General features: G+C 40.1%; 1 protein-coding gene across 1 annotated transcript; it reads right to left on the bottom strand.

Moving 5' to 3' along the window:
* Positions 1-459: 459 nt before the first annotated feature.
* On the bottom strand, positions 460-16,486 carry LOC131962599 (adhesion G-protein coupled receptor G7-like). The gene is made up of 15 exons (XM_059327545.1): positions 16,457-16,486; positions 16,171-16,252; positions 15,974-16,083; positions 12,529-12,669; positions 12,358-12,446; positions 12,118-12,266; positions 8,449-8,559; positions 8,091-8,275; positions 6,137-6,289; positions 5,947-6,059; positions 5,292-5,650; positions 4,873-4,954; positions 3,413-3,571; positions 2,397-2,553; positions 460-1,756 (listed from the first exon to the last, which is right to left on the bottom strand). The coding sequence occupies exons 1-15, from the start codon at positions 16,484-16,486 to the stop codon at positions 1,535-1,537; spliced, it is 2,142 nt and encodes a 713-aa protein (XP_059183528.1). The 3' UTR covers positions 460-1,534.

Below are 16,486 nucleotides of genomic sequence, written 5' to 3' on the forward strand. Positions count from 1 at the left end.
AGAATCTCAGTCTGAGACTAGGCTGTGACTAAAACTCTCAACACTTGTCTTTAGATGTAAGCAGGTGTGAGCTGATAGTCTTCCAGGAGTCTTTCCAAATCTTTTCAAGTATTCTGATGTATAGGTAGCATTAATCAACATGTGAAAACTGTCACAAAATGATGGTGTTACTTATGCTCGCGCATCAACTGGATATATGAAGAAAAAACATCAAAACTAGTATAGGGCGTATACCGGCGCATCACGCAGAATAAACCACTGGATATACGCAAATCACTTCCCTTTTCCAGTGGGTATACGGCGTATGCCTGCGTATCGCGTAGACTACACCATTGGGTAGACCCATAGTTAGTGCTCCGAAACATATCGCATAGCAGAATACATAGACCATTACATCAATCCATTATCACAAAAACACCCGAGCTATATTAAAGACACTTATGAATTCGTTAACAAACTCAAAACACTTACTGTCCTGGAAAACACTTTTTTATTTACCATTGATATAGATTCATTATACACAAAAATAGACACAGATTTGGGGCTGGCAGCCATCCGGAGGTTCCTTGCAGCTTCCCCGGAGGCTGGGCGTTCGGATGAGGAACTCCTCCAGCTACTGAAGATTACCCTCATCAGAAATGACTTCGAATTTGATTGCAAAAACTATCTATAGGTGTGTGGATGTGCGATGGGGAGGAAATATTTCCCACCATATGCTGATATCTACCTGGCTGACTGGGAGCAGACGGCATTTAACAGGTGCAATATCTGTCAATATCTGGGGGGGCAAAAAATGCCAAAAATGCCATTCAATTCAAGATGGATGACTTCCTGTTAGGTTTAGAGTATGGTTCCAAGAGGATTTTTCGTGCATCTCTGCATCATGTCTCTATTTCCTGTGTTGTGCAACTCTTTTTAAATTTTCTAGGGGGCACAACTTAGAGATTTTGCCACACTGATTCGCTGCATCCCTAAAATATCAATATTTACACCAGACCAACTTTTTAAATATGACAAAACCTCCAAAAAGCCAATTTATTTTGCAGCAATAATAATAATAATTCCTCCAATTCTAATAGGGTCCTCACCGACCCTTGCAGTCGATGCTTGGACCCTAATAATTGAATAATAAATATCAAACTACATCGGTTATAAGTATACACAGTAAAATATATTAAATATTACAAATATTCAGCATACACTTTGCATCAACACAAAAGGGATCAAGGGATTAAAAGGGATTCCATCAGCAAATCAAATTAAATTAAGTTTTATATATCTTGTAAATCCTAAAAGTGTGTAACAGAAATATTAATTTGGAAATAAACAATTTTCCAGTAAAATTTAGAAATAAATCAGCTCTGAAACGTTCATATTATTAAAGCTAAATATTGTTTGATTATGTAATATGTTTATTAATTGAATTTAAAAAATGCTGTTCATTGTTTTGTGCTACTATCTGTTGGTCAAAGTGCTAAAAGCTTTAATCATTAAATATAAATCCTTTTCCTGTTGTCTTTTTCTTTCAGGCAGTTCAACGTTTAGTTTCACTGAATTCTGGGACGTGTGTTTCTTTTTCAGTGGTCGTCTGAAGATCTCTGTAGAACTCGGAGCTAGTCGTCCCCCAGCTCCTCTGCAGCCTGTATACTGTTTCTCTGAGGTGGAGGTTGACAGATGACACGTGCTGAAGGGATGTGGACACGGAGGCTCTGAAGGACGCCGTCCTGGCTGTGAAGAGGAAAAATATCTGCAACCCCTGAAAACACAAGCAGAAGATGAAGGTTTGTTTCTGGTTTAAACTCAATAGATAGATATACTTTATTTATCCCAAGCTGGGAAATTACAGTGTAGCAGCAGCATTACACACATAGACAATGACAATTAAATAAAAAGAACAACCTAGGCATACTTCAAGCAATAAAATATAAAAATACAATCAAATATAAAGTGTCTAAAGGAGTATGTATTAAGGAGTAGAATAGAATTCCAGTGCAGAATAAATATGAATATACAGTATAAAAATGTTGGTGCTATGAAACAAATAAGGTGCAATGAACAGTCTGCATAAAGAACACATAAAGTGCATAGACAGTATGTAATGAACCAGGCTATTATTTGTTATTGTACAGTGTGATGGCATGTGGCAGGAAAGATTTTTTTAAATTTTTTTTTTATATTCTTCATTCACGATACAAAAAAAGAGGAAGAATCAATTGTCTGAGGAATATTACATAATTCTAGATTTTCACGATTTTGCACTTGAAAATGTTTGACTTTTTTCATTAGATACTTTGAACAACAATGGATTTTTGATTTGTTAAATGATGCCTGAAAACTTGGAACCAGGAAATGTTGTACTACATGTTCATATAGATGTAAAATATAAACGAGCCCACCTGTGTGGTCGTGCAGATGCAGAAAAGGATGCTGAAGACCAGGTGGGCGGAGCCTTTAGTGACGAGTACCAGGTAGCCCAGAGTCCAGGACAGACCCAGTAACACGGCCACAGAAAAACTGGTGAGAAACTTCTTCCAAAAAGAGTAACGTCTGGTGCTGCAGCATGAAAAGTGGTAAATGAAGATACACTGCTGTTACTGTCGGAGCTTTTCTACAAATGTATATTTTTAAATAAATATTATGACTTTTTAAAATAAATATATTTTTAAAAATTCTGAAAATATTATATCTTATTTCTTCAAATGTAATTCTCAAAATATTGCTTTCATAATACAACTTTATTTTAATTAAAAACTGTAAAATGTTATTCTCAAAATGTTTCTTTTTCGTCAAAATATAATGAATAGTATTCATTCTCCCAACTTCTCAAATTAGTCAGACTTTTTCCAGAAAACATTTCAACTTTTTCTTCAAAATAATACATTATTTGTAAAATCCGTTCTTAACCCTTTTATTTATATCAGGGATGGGCAACTGGAGGGACGGGGGCCGCATGCGGCCCGCACCCTAACTTGAAGTGGCCCTCAGTACAACTACATGCATTTGAGCATGAAATCTTAAAAGTGCAGTGTAAAAATGCACAAAATTACTTCTTGCAATTAATGTTGGTGGGTATTTTTTATTTGCTTCAAACCTTTTGTATTCCTATTTATACTGTTAAACATGCATTTGAGCATGAAATATGTTAAGTTACTGCACTGAAAACATATTTAAAATTGCAGTTTCATCATATCTGGTTAAGTGCACTGTCCTATATGTGACCCTGTGGTAGTGTCGATGAAAAATTGTGGCCCCCTCATTTAAGCATTTAAGTTGCCCATCCCAAGCATTTAAGTTGCCCATCCCAGATTTATATGATATTATATCATTCTTGAAATCTTAACTCTCAGAATACTTGTTTTTTCCTGTTTTGTGACATCGATGTTGGTCAAAAGTCTTTCGATAAAGTCGTTACCTGTTGAGGGCGGGGTCGGTCCTGCAGGTGGTCAGCGAGACCAGAACCAACAGAACCACATTGGAGATCAGAATCAGAGCGACTGGAAGGAGGAAACCCAAGAACATCGGCTTCCCAAAGTCAAACTGTTTGTTCTTATCCAAAGCTGCGAGCCAGCAACTAGGAGGTGAACATAAATTATTATGTTTAATGACAGTATATACAACTAGAAAATTTCCTCTGGGGAAATTCTGAAAGGGCCACGGGGGCTACAGCCGGTGTGTGTACACGATGATGAGATTCTTCAGAGATTTCAAACTATGCCCTTTAACCTCAAAGTGTGTGTGTGTGTGTAACGTGTATCTGGAGGAGTGTGCGCACTTACACAAGCATTTGTGTGTGTGTGTGTGTGTGTGTGTGTGTGTCTGTGCGCGCATGTGCGTTTGAAGCATGTGTATGCATGTGTGAGGAGTGTGCGCACTTACGCGCGTGTGTGTGTGTATCTGTAACTAATCACATCAAAGATCAAAGGCAATCAGATCAAAGCAATCAACAGAATTAACTGACACCCTGCAGAGGTGGACAGAGTGGAATTTCTGGCCTTGAACAGAAAGCATTTTTGGCAAAACCATAATACCTATCATTGATCCAACTTCACTTTGAGAGTCCTGAGTTCTTCCTGAACGTCTAGATATGGGGGGTTTTTTTTCAGAAAAATGAAAAAATAGCTTTGTTAGAGCGATCTAAAAAAACTGTTACATCTCCCTTTTTCAGAAATCTTCCTGCGTTTTTAATATGGGAGCCAATGAGGCTGTTGGTGCGTGTTGGTGGCACATCTGTGCATCCTACACCAAAACAATAACTCTGACAGCTTTACCAGAGGATTGTGAGGGAGAAGACTAATTTTCCTATGTTTCTATGTATAAATTATTTCTGTAGAGTGGAATTTGCGGCCTGGAGTGCAGTTTTCAAATTTATTTTTTGACAATTTTTTCTCTCCCTCTACACTCTGGCGATGATGTCACACACTGTGACACGAACATTCCGTGCAATACACACCCATTATAATCTCAGAATTTCTCCAAAAATGATCATGGTCATTGAACAGGGATTGATAAAAAACTATATGACCTATCGAAATGTGGATTAATACACCAATAAGACTTGTGTCTACTGTCTAAAGTTTAAATGGAGTCTCTAAGTGAAATTATGAGAAGTAGACGTTTAAAAATCTCCAATTATTGTTCTTTTTCGCTCATTTTTTTTCGGCCGTCCCATTCATTTCAATGCAGCTATTGCTGTATGGGACCAGTGCTCAGTGCGATTGCCCCGTGGCCATAATAACAGATATGTATTTAAATCTAGATTTTCCAAAAAACCAACTGTAGTTTAAGAAAAGTGAAAGTTTCACATCAGAAATTATAATAAATGTTTCAATAGAAAAATAATAAATAAATGATTAATAATAGTAATGGACCAACAATTCCTCCTGTCTGTATCCGAGCGGGTCATCCACGCTGTAGGAGCGTCCCAGTGTGGACGCCATGGCAACAGCTGGGACTCCTGACAGGATAAAATTATTCATTTTTATTATTATAATTATTATCATAGTGGACAGCTTCTTATATAACACATTTTTATAATTATTGTATTATTTTTCTTTTTATTATTACAGTGGACAGTTTATTATGAAAACAGTTGTTAATATTGTTATTATTATTGTTATTATAATTATTGAAAAGTAAGTTAACTTATAGTTATAGTATTACATTGGGTACATACAAATTATTTATTATTATTATTTTTAACACTGTTACTGTAACTATTAATAAACTATTAATAATAATAATAATAATTATTATTATTATTATTGTTATTATAACAGTGGATAAAGCCCTACCCCATCCCACAGTGACACTGAGGGAAGTCCAGTGTGGAGGCAAATTTCGACGCATCGTCCGGACCAGCAGCACCAGCTGCATGCCATACAGGAAGTTCCACAAGAACGTGGCTAACAGGAAGAAATGAAGCAGAGCCGCCACCGCTGTACATGAGCCTCCGTCTGGCTCCACGTGTTCGTCAGAGTCCGGGACCGTGTTGGTCTGATTGTCGACCTCCACCGGACTGGCGTACTGTTGGCTGGAGTTGACAGCTCCAGAGAGGAAGGTGAGGATGAAGGCCAGCAGGCTGACGCAGATGCTCAGCAGAGCGAGCTTCGAGTTCTTATTCGTCTCGCGCTCACGGGACTTTCTCTGAAAGCTGCAGGAGAAACGACTTAGATTTTTAGTCATATTTAAGGAATAACATTGAAATAATAAAGAATGAGTCTAAAAGTCTTAACAACTTAAATATAAAGTCATAACATTTCCAGAACAATGTCACAACCGTTCTTACATAACCTCATAAAGTTTTGAGAATAAAGTCGTCATATGTCAAGAATAAAGTAACAACAATTTAAGAATAAAGTCTCAACATTTTAAGAATAAGATTGTCATAATTTGAGGGTAAAGCCTTAACATTTGAGATAAACAACATGTTTGATACAAAAGTCTTACTTGTCTTTAAGGTGGTGAATTATCGTAACAACCAAACCCAGAACAGAAAAAGAAAGTCCAACAATAGAAATCACATCCAGGGCTTCTGCATACTCATAGTTCTCTCTGAAAGACTGAAACACAAACACAATGGAGTTCTCACAAACCTTTGTCTAACAAAACCTGAGTCTGATGATAAACGTTGATTTACCCAGAGAGCAGCGAAGTTGGTGGTGTGGTTGCAGAAACATCTGAGGAGTCCGTCTGAAGCGTCTCCTTTGGAGCAGCCGGCGGTGCTCCAGTCCTGCAGACTGTAGTCCCAGAAAACACAAGCAAAGTGGAACAGAGCTGTCCCGTCCAGAACCTGAACCAGACACAATGTCTATCACGTTTTACTCTAAGTACAGCTGAAACATTAGTCAATAAATCAATACTATTTTGATAAATAAATGTTTAATTGTAAACATTCAGACAAATTGACAAAAACTTTCCTTCTTCAATGTGAATATTCGCTTGTTTTCCTAGCTTGAATATGTCAACTTCAGCTTTCAGAAATTGTGACTAATTAATCGACTTTTTTTAATCGACTAATTAGAAAAAAATTAAAAAATAAGGTTGTAACATGTGGAGAATACTTTTGTAAAAAGGGGTATCTGAGGGTGTGTTCCAATTACTGTGGAATCACACTTCTCAGCCTCCCCGGTAAAGTCTACTCCAGGGTGCTAGAAAGGAGGCTCCGACCGATTGTCAAACCTCCGTTTCAGGAGGAAAAATTTGGCTTCCGTCCTTGCCATGGAACAATGGACCAGCTCTTTAACCTTACAAGACGTCTGGAGGGGTCATGGGAGTTTGCTCATCCAGTCTACATGTGTTTTGTGGACTTGGAGAAGGCTTACAACCGTTTCCCTCGGGGAGTCTTGTGGGGGGTACTGCGGGAATATTGGGTTCTGGGCTCGTTGCTACGAGCTATCCGGTCCCAATACAACCAAAGTGAGAGCTGTGTCCGCATACTAGGCACAAGGTCAAACAGGTGACCAGTGGGTGTTGGCCTCCGCCAGGGCCCCTTGTCTCCGATTCTGTTCGTAGTTTACATGGACAGGATCTCAAGGCGCAGCCAGCGGGAGGAAGGGATCTGGTTTGGTGTCCTTAGAATTGCGTCTCTGCTTTTTGCAGATGACGTGGTTCTTTTGGCTTCATCAAACCGGGATCACCAGCACTCATTGGGGCGGTTTTGTAGCCAAGTGCGAAGCGGTAGGGATGAGAGTCAGCACCTCCAAGTCTGAGGCCGTGGTTCTCTACCGGAAAATGCTGAACTGCTCCCTCTGGGTGGAGAGAGGTACTGCCTCAAGCGAAGGAGTTCAAGTATCTCTGGGTCTACCCTCAATCGTGAACAAGAGTGAGGGTAGAACGGAGCGTGAGATGGACAGACGGTTTGGTGCGGCGTTAGCAGTGATGCGGCCGTTGTACCGGACCGTCGTGGTGAAGAAGGAGCTGAGCCTGAAGGCAAAGCTCTCGATTTACCGGTCCATCTACATTCCAACCCTCACCTATGGTCATGAGCTTTGGGTAGTGAAGAGCAAGATTGTGGATACAAGCGGCTGAAATGAGCTTCCTCCATAGGGCAGCTGGGCTCAGCCTTAGAGATAGGGCGAGGAGCTCAGACATCCGGAGGGAGCTTGGAGTAGAGCCGCTGCTCCTTCGCGTCGAAAGGAGCCAGTTGAGGTGATTTGGGCATCTGGTAAGGATGCCTCCCAGGCACCTCCCATCAGAGGTGTTCAGGGCACGTCCAACTGGTAGGAGGCCCCGGGGAAGACCCAAAACATGGTGGGGGAATTATATCTCTCGCCGGGCCTGTGAACGCCTCGGGGTCCCCCAGGAGGAGCTGGACGTTGTGGCTGGGGAGAGGAATGTCTGGAATGCCGTGCTTAACCTGCTGCCCCCGCGACCCGGCCCCGGATAAGCGGAGGAAAATGGATGGATGGATGGAAGTTGTAACATTTCCAGAATTAAGTTGTGACATTTGGAGAATAAGGCTGTAAAATCTCCAGAATAAAGTCGCAATATTTCGAGAATTCAGTCAGAACATTTCCAGAATAAGATCATAAGATCAGAGCGTTATTTTTTAATGAGAACTATTAAAAAGTAGTACGCAGAAGTATTCTCACCGTTGGTCTGAACTGCATCTCCACATGTTGTGGCACCGTGCGGCGCTCCTGACCTCTGATGCTGGCAGACAGAACCCTGACAGTGGCCCGCCTCCGACTGTAGCGCCTCGACCTGAAGAAACGGTCGTTCTGGTAGAGGACGAAACCCAGCGAGACGTTTTCTGGCTGCTGATTGACACCAACGGCTGCTTTTTTACAAGACAGACAAAAACTTCATAATTTATTTTCCTGAATGTTTTGTTGCAGCCACAAGGACATTCAATCAAACTGATATGGAGTTTTTCTTCTGTTTTTGCAAATGAAAGCTCTATTAGTTAGTTGAGGCAGAAGAAATCTATCTAGTATTTATAATTCTCACCTGGTGGGAATCGAACGTATATCAGAGCGTCAGAAATCCCGTTTTCCACCATGATTGTCGATGTGTTGGTGTTTAGCACAATGCGGTCATCAACGAAACTGCCAGATGTCCCTGAACACACCAGGAAACAGAGTTATCAGTGATGATCATGAGAAATGTATGAATATATGTATGTATACTATATGTTTATGTTTATATTCTTGAGTTACCGCTCTAGAGTCACAGCAGGTGATTTAAATTTGTCTTATTTTTGTCTCTTTCAGGCTGCTGTAGGCCCTAGACTTCAAGATAAAGCTGTATCTTGTGAGTACCATAAAAATCTTGATATCATCAATATAATTATTACCATTGTTAATACTATTATTATTATTATTATTATTAATATCATTATTATTATCATTACTCCTACTTTTTTTTGTATTTATATTACTATTATTATTTTATTATTATTCCCAATGTGATGTTCAGGTTATTCCCTAAAATCAAAAGAGTTATGTCTTCTTACAATGACAAATAAGGAGAAGATAAAGAACTTCATCAGTCAAAGACTGTAAATGATGTAAATGGTAATGGACCTGCACTTATATAGCACTTTTCTAGTTGCTTTGCCACCACTCAAAGCGCTTTACACTACAGACTGCGCTCATTCACCCGTTCACACACATTCATACTGGTGGCAGAGGCTACCCTAAACGGTGCCCCCTGCCACCATAGGGAATGCATTCTCACACCGATGAACGCAGCATCGGGAGCAATTTGGGATTCAGTATCTTGCTCAAGGATACTTCGACATGTAGGCTGCCATGGTCAGGGATCGAACCACCGACCCTCCGATCGGTGGGCAACCCGCTCTACCAACTGAGCAACAGCCGCCCCCTGTTATTACTTATATCTTAGGTTAGGACCACAGATGTGTCAGTTTTAAGTCCAGGGAGTTTAGGATGAATCTGATTAATCATCAGTGTTGAATTGTACAACGATGTGAACGCTCACAAGTTATGAAGACTATTTAAATCATAAAACCATAAAAAAGCTTTACTGAACAGATGTTTAAATAACCCCTGAGCTGCACCTTGATGTGGACTCTGGACTAATTCAACCGAATCATGTTATAAAGCCTGCAGCAGGACAGATGGTGATATAAAACAACTTGTAGCATTTACACTTTAATGTTGGGACGTAAAACTCTGTGTTATGGTAAATGGACTGCACTCATATCGCTTTTTTAGCACTTTACAGACTGCGCTCATTCACCCGTTCACACACACATTCATACTGGTGGCAGAGGCTACCCTAAATGGTGCCACCTGCCACCATTGGGAATTCATTCACACACCGATGAACACAGCATCGGGACCAATTTGGGGTTCAGTATCTTGTCCAAGGACACTTCGACATGTAGGCTGCCACAGTCAGGGATCGAACCACTGACCTTCTGATCAGTGCGCGACCACTGTACCAACTGAGAAAAAATTGGGGGGAAACACAGGCATAGCCAGAGGATAATGTGATAATTTCCTGAGAAAGTTAATTTAGTCAGTTGAGTTCTGCAAAAAATAACTAGATGGATGAGTAAATTATGAAATAAACATTTTTTTTTTGGTACAATACAATACTAAAGAGTGACAAAGTCCACATCAAGAGGAGGGCCTAGGTGAACAAGTCAAACAAACAGGGCTATCGACCCCAGAGACTGAAACAGAAAGTGGCTTTAGTTTTTACACATAATTTACTGTATAATGTACTGTATTACATTGAAGACCACTCTCAAAATTTAGAATGCCCCATTATATTAATTAACAGATTCAACTTACATTTTATAGTTAATATTTGTAATCAACGTAAAATAATATAATAATATATTATAATTATAATAATATAATAGTAAATGGTATTTCCACTTAATGTAGAAAAATAATAAATAAAATACAGTATATTTCTGGAAAATAACTTTTTTTTTTTTACAGTACAGATATCTTAATTTATTTACTGAATGTTTTATTGCAATTGATGGAACTCAGTCAAACTGCTGTTGCTTTATTCATTTGAAGGTTTTTATCAGTTTTGCAAATTAATTATTATTTTTATTTGTAATTAAAGTACTTTAAGTAGAAAAAAACAAGAAAAAATGTAAAATAATACAGTACATTTCTGGTAAATGTATCAATATTTCATACAGGCTGCCATGGTCAGGGATCGAACCACCGACCCTCCGATCGGTGGGCAACCCGCTCTACCAACTGAGCAACAGCCGCCCCCTGTTAGTACTTATATCTCAGGTTAGGACCACAGATGTGTCAGTTTTAAGTCCAGGGAGTTTAGGATGAATCTGATTAATCATCAGTGTTGAATTGTACAGTGATGTGAACGCTCACAAGTTATGAAGACTATTTAAATCATAAAACCATAAAAAAGCTTTACTGAACAGATGTTTAAATAACCCCTGAGCTGCACCTTGATGTGGACTCTGGACTAATTCAACCGAATCATGTGATAAAGCCTGCAGCAGGACAGATGGTGATATAAAACAACTTGTAGCATTTACACTTTAATGTTGGGACGTAAAACTCTGTGTTATGGTAAATGGACTGCACTCATATCGCTTTTTTAGTCGCTTTGCGACCACTTAAAGCATTTTACACTATAGACTGCGCTCATTCACCCGTTCACACACACATTCATACAAGTAGCAGAGGCTACCCTAAACGGTGCCACCTGCCACCTTTGGGAATTCATTCACACACCGATGAACACAGCATCGGGATCAATCTGAGGTTCAGTATCTTGTCCAAGGACACTTCGACATGTAGGCTGCCACAGTCAGGGATCGAACCACTGACCTTCTGATCAGTGCGCGACCACTGTACCAACTGAGCCACAGCCGCTGGATTCTATTTCAAACTCCTTAAAAAATTGGGGGAAAACACAGCCATAGCCAGAAGATACTGTGATAATTTCCTGAGAAAGTTAATTTAGTCAGTTGAGTTCTGCAAAAAATAACTAGATGGATGAGTAATTATGAAATAAACATTCTTTTTTTGGTACAGTATAATACTAAAGAGTGACAAAGTCCACATCAAGAGGAGGACCTAGGTGAACAAGTCAAACAAACAGGGCTTCTGACCCCAGAGACTGAAACAGAAAGTGGCTTTAGTTTTTACATATAATTTACTGTATTTTAACATTGAAGACCACTCTCAAAATTTAGAATGCCCCATTATATTAATTAACAGATTCAACTTACATTTTATAGTTAATATTTGTAATCAACGTAAATAACCCTTTTATGGTATTTCCACTTAATGTAGAAAAATAATTAATAAAATACAGTATATTTCTGGAAAATAACTTTTTTTTTTTTTTACAGTGCAGATATCTTAATTTATTTACTGAATGTTTTATTGCTATTGATGGAACTCAGTCAAACTGCTGTTGCTTTATTCATTTGAAGGTTTTTATCAGTTTTGCAAATTCATTCTTATTTTTATTTGTAATTAAAGTACTTTAAGTAGAAAAAAACTGAAAAAAATGTAAAATAATACAGTACATTTCTGGTAAATGTATCAATATTTCATACAGTGTATAATCCTGAATAATTAAACCACCTCAGAGTTGTTGACCGTCAGTTAAAATATTTACTGTCTGAGGGGCAGTGATCACGTGACTGACCTGAGAGCGAGGTGAACTGGACTCCCAGAGTGTCTGCAGCAGCGATTTGTGTCGACTGGACCACCAGGTTGGGTTGGACCACCTGAGACTGAGACATGTTGGAACTGAGGCTGAGGTCCACAGAGAGCTGGTCCAGGGTCTTTGTGAGTCTGTAAGATAGATGATGAATACACAAAAAAAGAAATCAACAACCTGCAGCCTGAGCCCCAAATCAAAGCTGGATTAGAGTTGTTCTTTTACTCCAGTGTAGCGCTGTTTTCCTCGCTGTTGTCTGGCACGCTGGCGTTCAGCAGCTGGCTGACTGTTGCTATGGCAGCCACCCTGACGACCTGCAAACATCAAGTTGGAATCAGTCAAAATCGTTGAGCCAAAACTCACTGAGTTTCTTCTGCTTCAGTTTGTTGTTTGTACCTCTGTGGCGTTTGGAGACAGCAGCAGCGTGTTGGCGATCTGAGCTGCTGTTGTGATGTTTTCAGCCGTCAACTCTTCAGGTTTGGACGTCAGAATCTGAGTGCTGCTCGCCAACGTCTCTAAGGCAGCAGGACTCGTCAGCTGAGAGACAAAAACACAATTATTTACTGAACCTGCAGATGTGGACATACCTTTCCACATCATCACCAAAACTGAATGTCCGGACCACAGACTGTATAAAATAAGTAGCCATGTGCATGAACGGTTCGAAGTTATTCCTATGAAAAGTAACACGCTGGAATTCGTAGCTAACCCATTAAATGATGCTCGGGGACGTGTTACAACATGAGTCCAAAAGTTATGCCCAGAAGTCGTTATATTAACCTTTACCCGAGAGGACATCCTATGAACAATGCTGCATCATTGCAAATTTTCATACAAACATGTTCATGAGAGTATAGGGCTGTTTCCACTACCAGGTAATAGCCGGACAATACCCGGAATGAGGCGGGTCTCACTTGCCGTAACGCCCCTAATTTGAATACGAGCAGTCCGGAGCGGACTTTTGTCGGGACATTTTTAGTCCCTGTTGAAGAGCAGGGCCTTTTTTCTTCCCTGAAAACAGCCTGGTTGCTGATAGGATAGATCGCTAAGCGGGATGTGATGTAGTACTCTACATGACATCAGCACACGCCATTTGTAAAAGCCGGCAAAGCAGTGTTCCCAACTTAGCGACTTTGTTGCTAAATTTAGCAACAGCTTTAGCTTTTCAGACCCCCTTAGCGACTTATTTTTCAGGAAAGCGACTGGAGACAAATCCAGCGACTCCTTCTTACGCCTGGATTCCACTGGATGCGTAACGGCTGCAGATCCGTCGTCGGAGCCGTTACGCACCCATTATAATCAATGTGTGAGATTCCACCGACTGCAGATCCGCTGCGTAATGAGTCCGACAACGCAGGGCCATCCGACAGCCCTCGCAACACTTGCGCAGAGCTTCTATTTTTGTCGGACGACGGAGCACTACGCATAAATTCAGCACAGAGCAGATCGTTCGGGACAGGAAGTCTTGCACAGACACAAAATAAAACACCGGTATATTTTCAAAATAAAATAGGCAAGGCAAGGCAAGGCAAGGCAAGTTTATTTGTATAGCACAATTCAACACAAGGTAATTCAAAGTGCTTTACATACACATTAAAAACAGCAAGACACAATTGAAAACAATAAAAACAGTCAATTAAAACAGGGAAGATACAGCAGGATAAAAAAAAAGAGATAAAATAATAAAAAGCACAAGTCAAACATTGTGTAGTTAAAAAGTAAGGGCAGTAGAGTAGAGCAGATAAGTGTTAAAGTTAAGAGTACGCTTCAGTAAACAATAGTGTTTTTAGTCCTGATTTAAAAGAGCTGACCTCCTCGGGTTCGCTAACGAGGTCGGCCGGCTCGTTAACAAGCCGGCCGACCTCGTTAGCGCTCATTAAGACGGAGTCGCTGGATTTGTCTCCAGTCATTAACGAGGAGATGTTGATTATCTTCCAGTTATATCAATTGATTAGGCGTGAATTCGCGAGATCTCGTGCGTCCTCGGGACTCTGCTGTCCGTAACAGCTCCGACACAGACGGATCCGGTGGGTGTTGACGGACTGCGTAGATACGCAGCCGTTGCGGACAGACCCCTGACGGAGTCGTTACGCATCCAGTGGAATCCAGGCGTCACTCTTCTTAACGAGCCGCTAACGAGCAGCAGTTAGCTACAGTTAGCTCTGTAGCAGTACAGTGTGTATGTGCTGCTGCTGCAGGAGGTGTTCACTTAGCGATCTCTGTTTGTTTACAACAAGCACCGGACACTCTGTGCACAGTTAGCGATGTCGTTAATTCACAATCACTATGTTTATGATCAGCGGAGACGCTGTGCATAATTAGCCATGCTTCTTTAAGCTGCTGACGTTGTGCACAGTTAGCGGCGGCGACAACCATACATCACCTCCGGAGTCTCTAAATCCCTCTGGGGGCTAACTTGTAGTTGAGACACGCAGAGTGAACAGACTTTTGAGAGGGTGTGGCCTGAGACTTTCTCGGTGGCCACTTTCTCCCCCTTGTCGAAACACGGTTTATGTTGACCGGTTTGAAGCCTGAAGTTTGGACATTGTCATTTTGGAGTTTTTGGTACCAAGAGTACCTGCAATCTGACTGCACCTGAATCCAGGCTACAACAAACTTAGTGGGCATTCACACCTAAGCGGTTTGGTCCACTGAATGTGAATGTTCAAACAAACTCTAGTGTGGACCAAAGAACCAAACTCTGGTCAGCTAAAAAACGATTCTTTGTTCGTTTCCAAGTGCAAAAGAGAATGCTACTGCAGGTGAGAACGCAGTCAGCACCAAAAGAAGAAAGTGAACCAAATCACAGACACTGGGTAATAGATTCAATCGCACATTAGATCAATGCCAAGTGAAAAAACTCCAAAACACCAACAATACATTAAAGTCCATGACTTGCTTCATAAAGCAGCAGCTCGTTCCCTCACATATTCTGTCCAATAGAGGAAGGACATTTGTTTACAATGGTTGGATAAGTCTGTCTAATCTTAATAAAATGCTGAGCACAGAGCACAGTGTGGAAGAAAACTAAACGAAATGAAAAATGCAAAAATAGTATCCACCAGACTTTAGATGTTAAAGCGACCTTAACTTCCATAGTTTAAGGTAAACCAAAAACACGTTCACAGCTGATTAAAATGGACTCACTGTCATGTCACTGATCTTCCCCTGCTTTATGGTCTGCTTGACTCTAAATGGGACCATAATTCATGAAACGAAGATGGATTGATTGGTGGAGAAATCTGACCAATAAAAAAATCAAAACTTGTAAATCTGAAGCTTCTGTAAAGTTTTATTATTGGTTGATGAGAAAAACATAATCAATCACTAAAAGGGAAACACGTTTATAAATCATGCTGTATTGAAGAAGGCCGTCATGGAAACTTTGATATATTGATTTTTTTTTTTTAATATGTCTTTTCATATATGTCTTTTATAACATTAGACATTGAATGTAATGAATAAATAGGCCTAACAAAAAAGAACAAATCTTAAAGCACATATGTTTACTGTTGAATATCAAGACAGAAATGACAAGGGATGTTTGAATATAATTATTAATGAAAAAAATAAGGGGAATATATCAAGAAGCTGTATGTTAGTTTTTTTTTATCTTTGCGATCATAATGTACATGTAATTGCAACATGGGGGTCCCCATCAGAGGCTAATGCTATATGGGGGTCCTTTGTATGGCAACGTCTGGGAACCCCAGGTTTGAGGTACTGTTGCCGGTTAGAGCCGGAGGTTACCTCCACTTCTTTGATGCAGTCTGTGGTCTGCGATTTGTTTTTAACACAATGAGCCTTTTATCCCTATTTACTGTAAAAGAGTAATTCTCACATTTTGTTGTATGTCACTGAGCGTCTGGTCACACAGATAGACGTGTGGGGGCTCAAAACTCGGTGGTCCATTCTTGGTAGAACATCTGGTCGAAGCTCGGGGTTTACCAGCTGGATGGAAATGAAGGTAGTTAATGCAGCATTATGGTGTATTATGGTGTATCTGATGGATAGACTGAGGTGGATGGAAAAACTTACCACCACTCGTTCCTACTTTACAGAGTTCGTCTGAATATGCAAACCAGCCGATGGGTGTGCGTGGGAAACTGTATCCAGCCAACTGTTGGCGGGGGCAGAAATTTTCTACATAGACAAGGTTAATAAATGACAGCTGAAGGTTTTGACTAGGTCAGTTTTTCTTTGACAGGATGGGAACATCAACATCAAATAATAATGTGTTCTCCAAGTTTTTTTTTGTTTGTTTGTTTAAAAAAGGATTAGAAAACACAGTTTTCTTGTTCGGCTGTTGTGAAACCTGACTTACCAACAGAGCATCTCTCTCCAGTCCATTCAT

Source organism: Centropristis striata, chromosome 24 (genome assembly GCF_030273125.1).
Source record: "Centropristis striata isolate RG_2023a ecotype Rhode Island chromosome 24, C.striata_1.0, whole genome shotgun sequence".
Classification (NCBI taxonomy): domain Eukaryota; kingdom Metazoa; phylum Chordata; class Actinopteri; order Perciformes; family Serranidae; genus Centropristis; species Centropristis striata.

Coding starts and splice junctions, on each gene's coding strand:
- LOC131962599 (XM_059327545.1), bottom strand. CDS start 16,486: ATGAATGGACTGGAGAGAGATGCTCTGTTG. Junction 16,253..16,456: donor TGGAGAGAGATGCTCTGTTG/GTAAGTCAGGTT, acceptor CCCCGCCAACAG/TTGGCTGGATACAGTTTCCC. Junction 6,060..6,136: donor CCAACTTCGCTGCTCTCTGG/GTAAATCAACGT, acceptor TTTGTGTTTCAG/TCTTTCAGAGAGAACTATGA.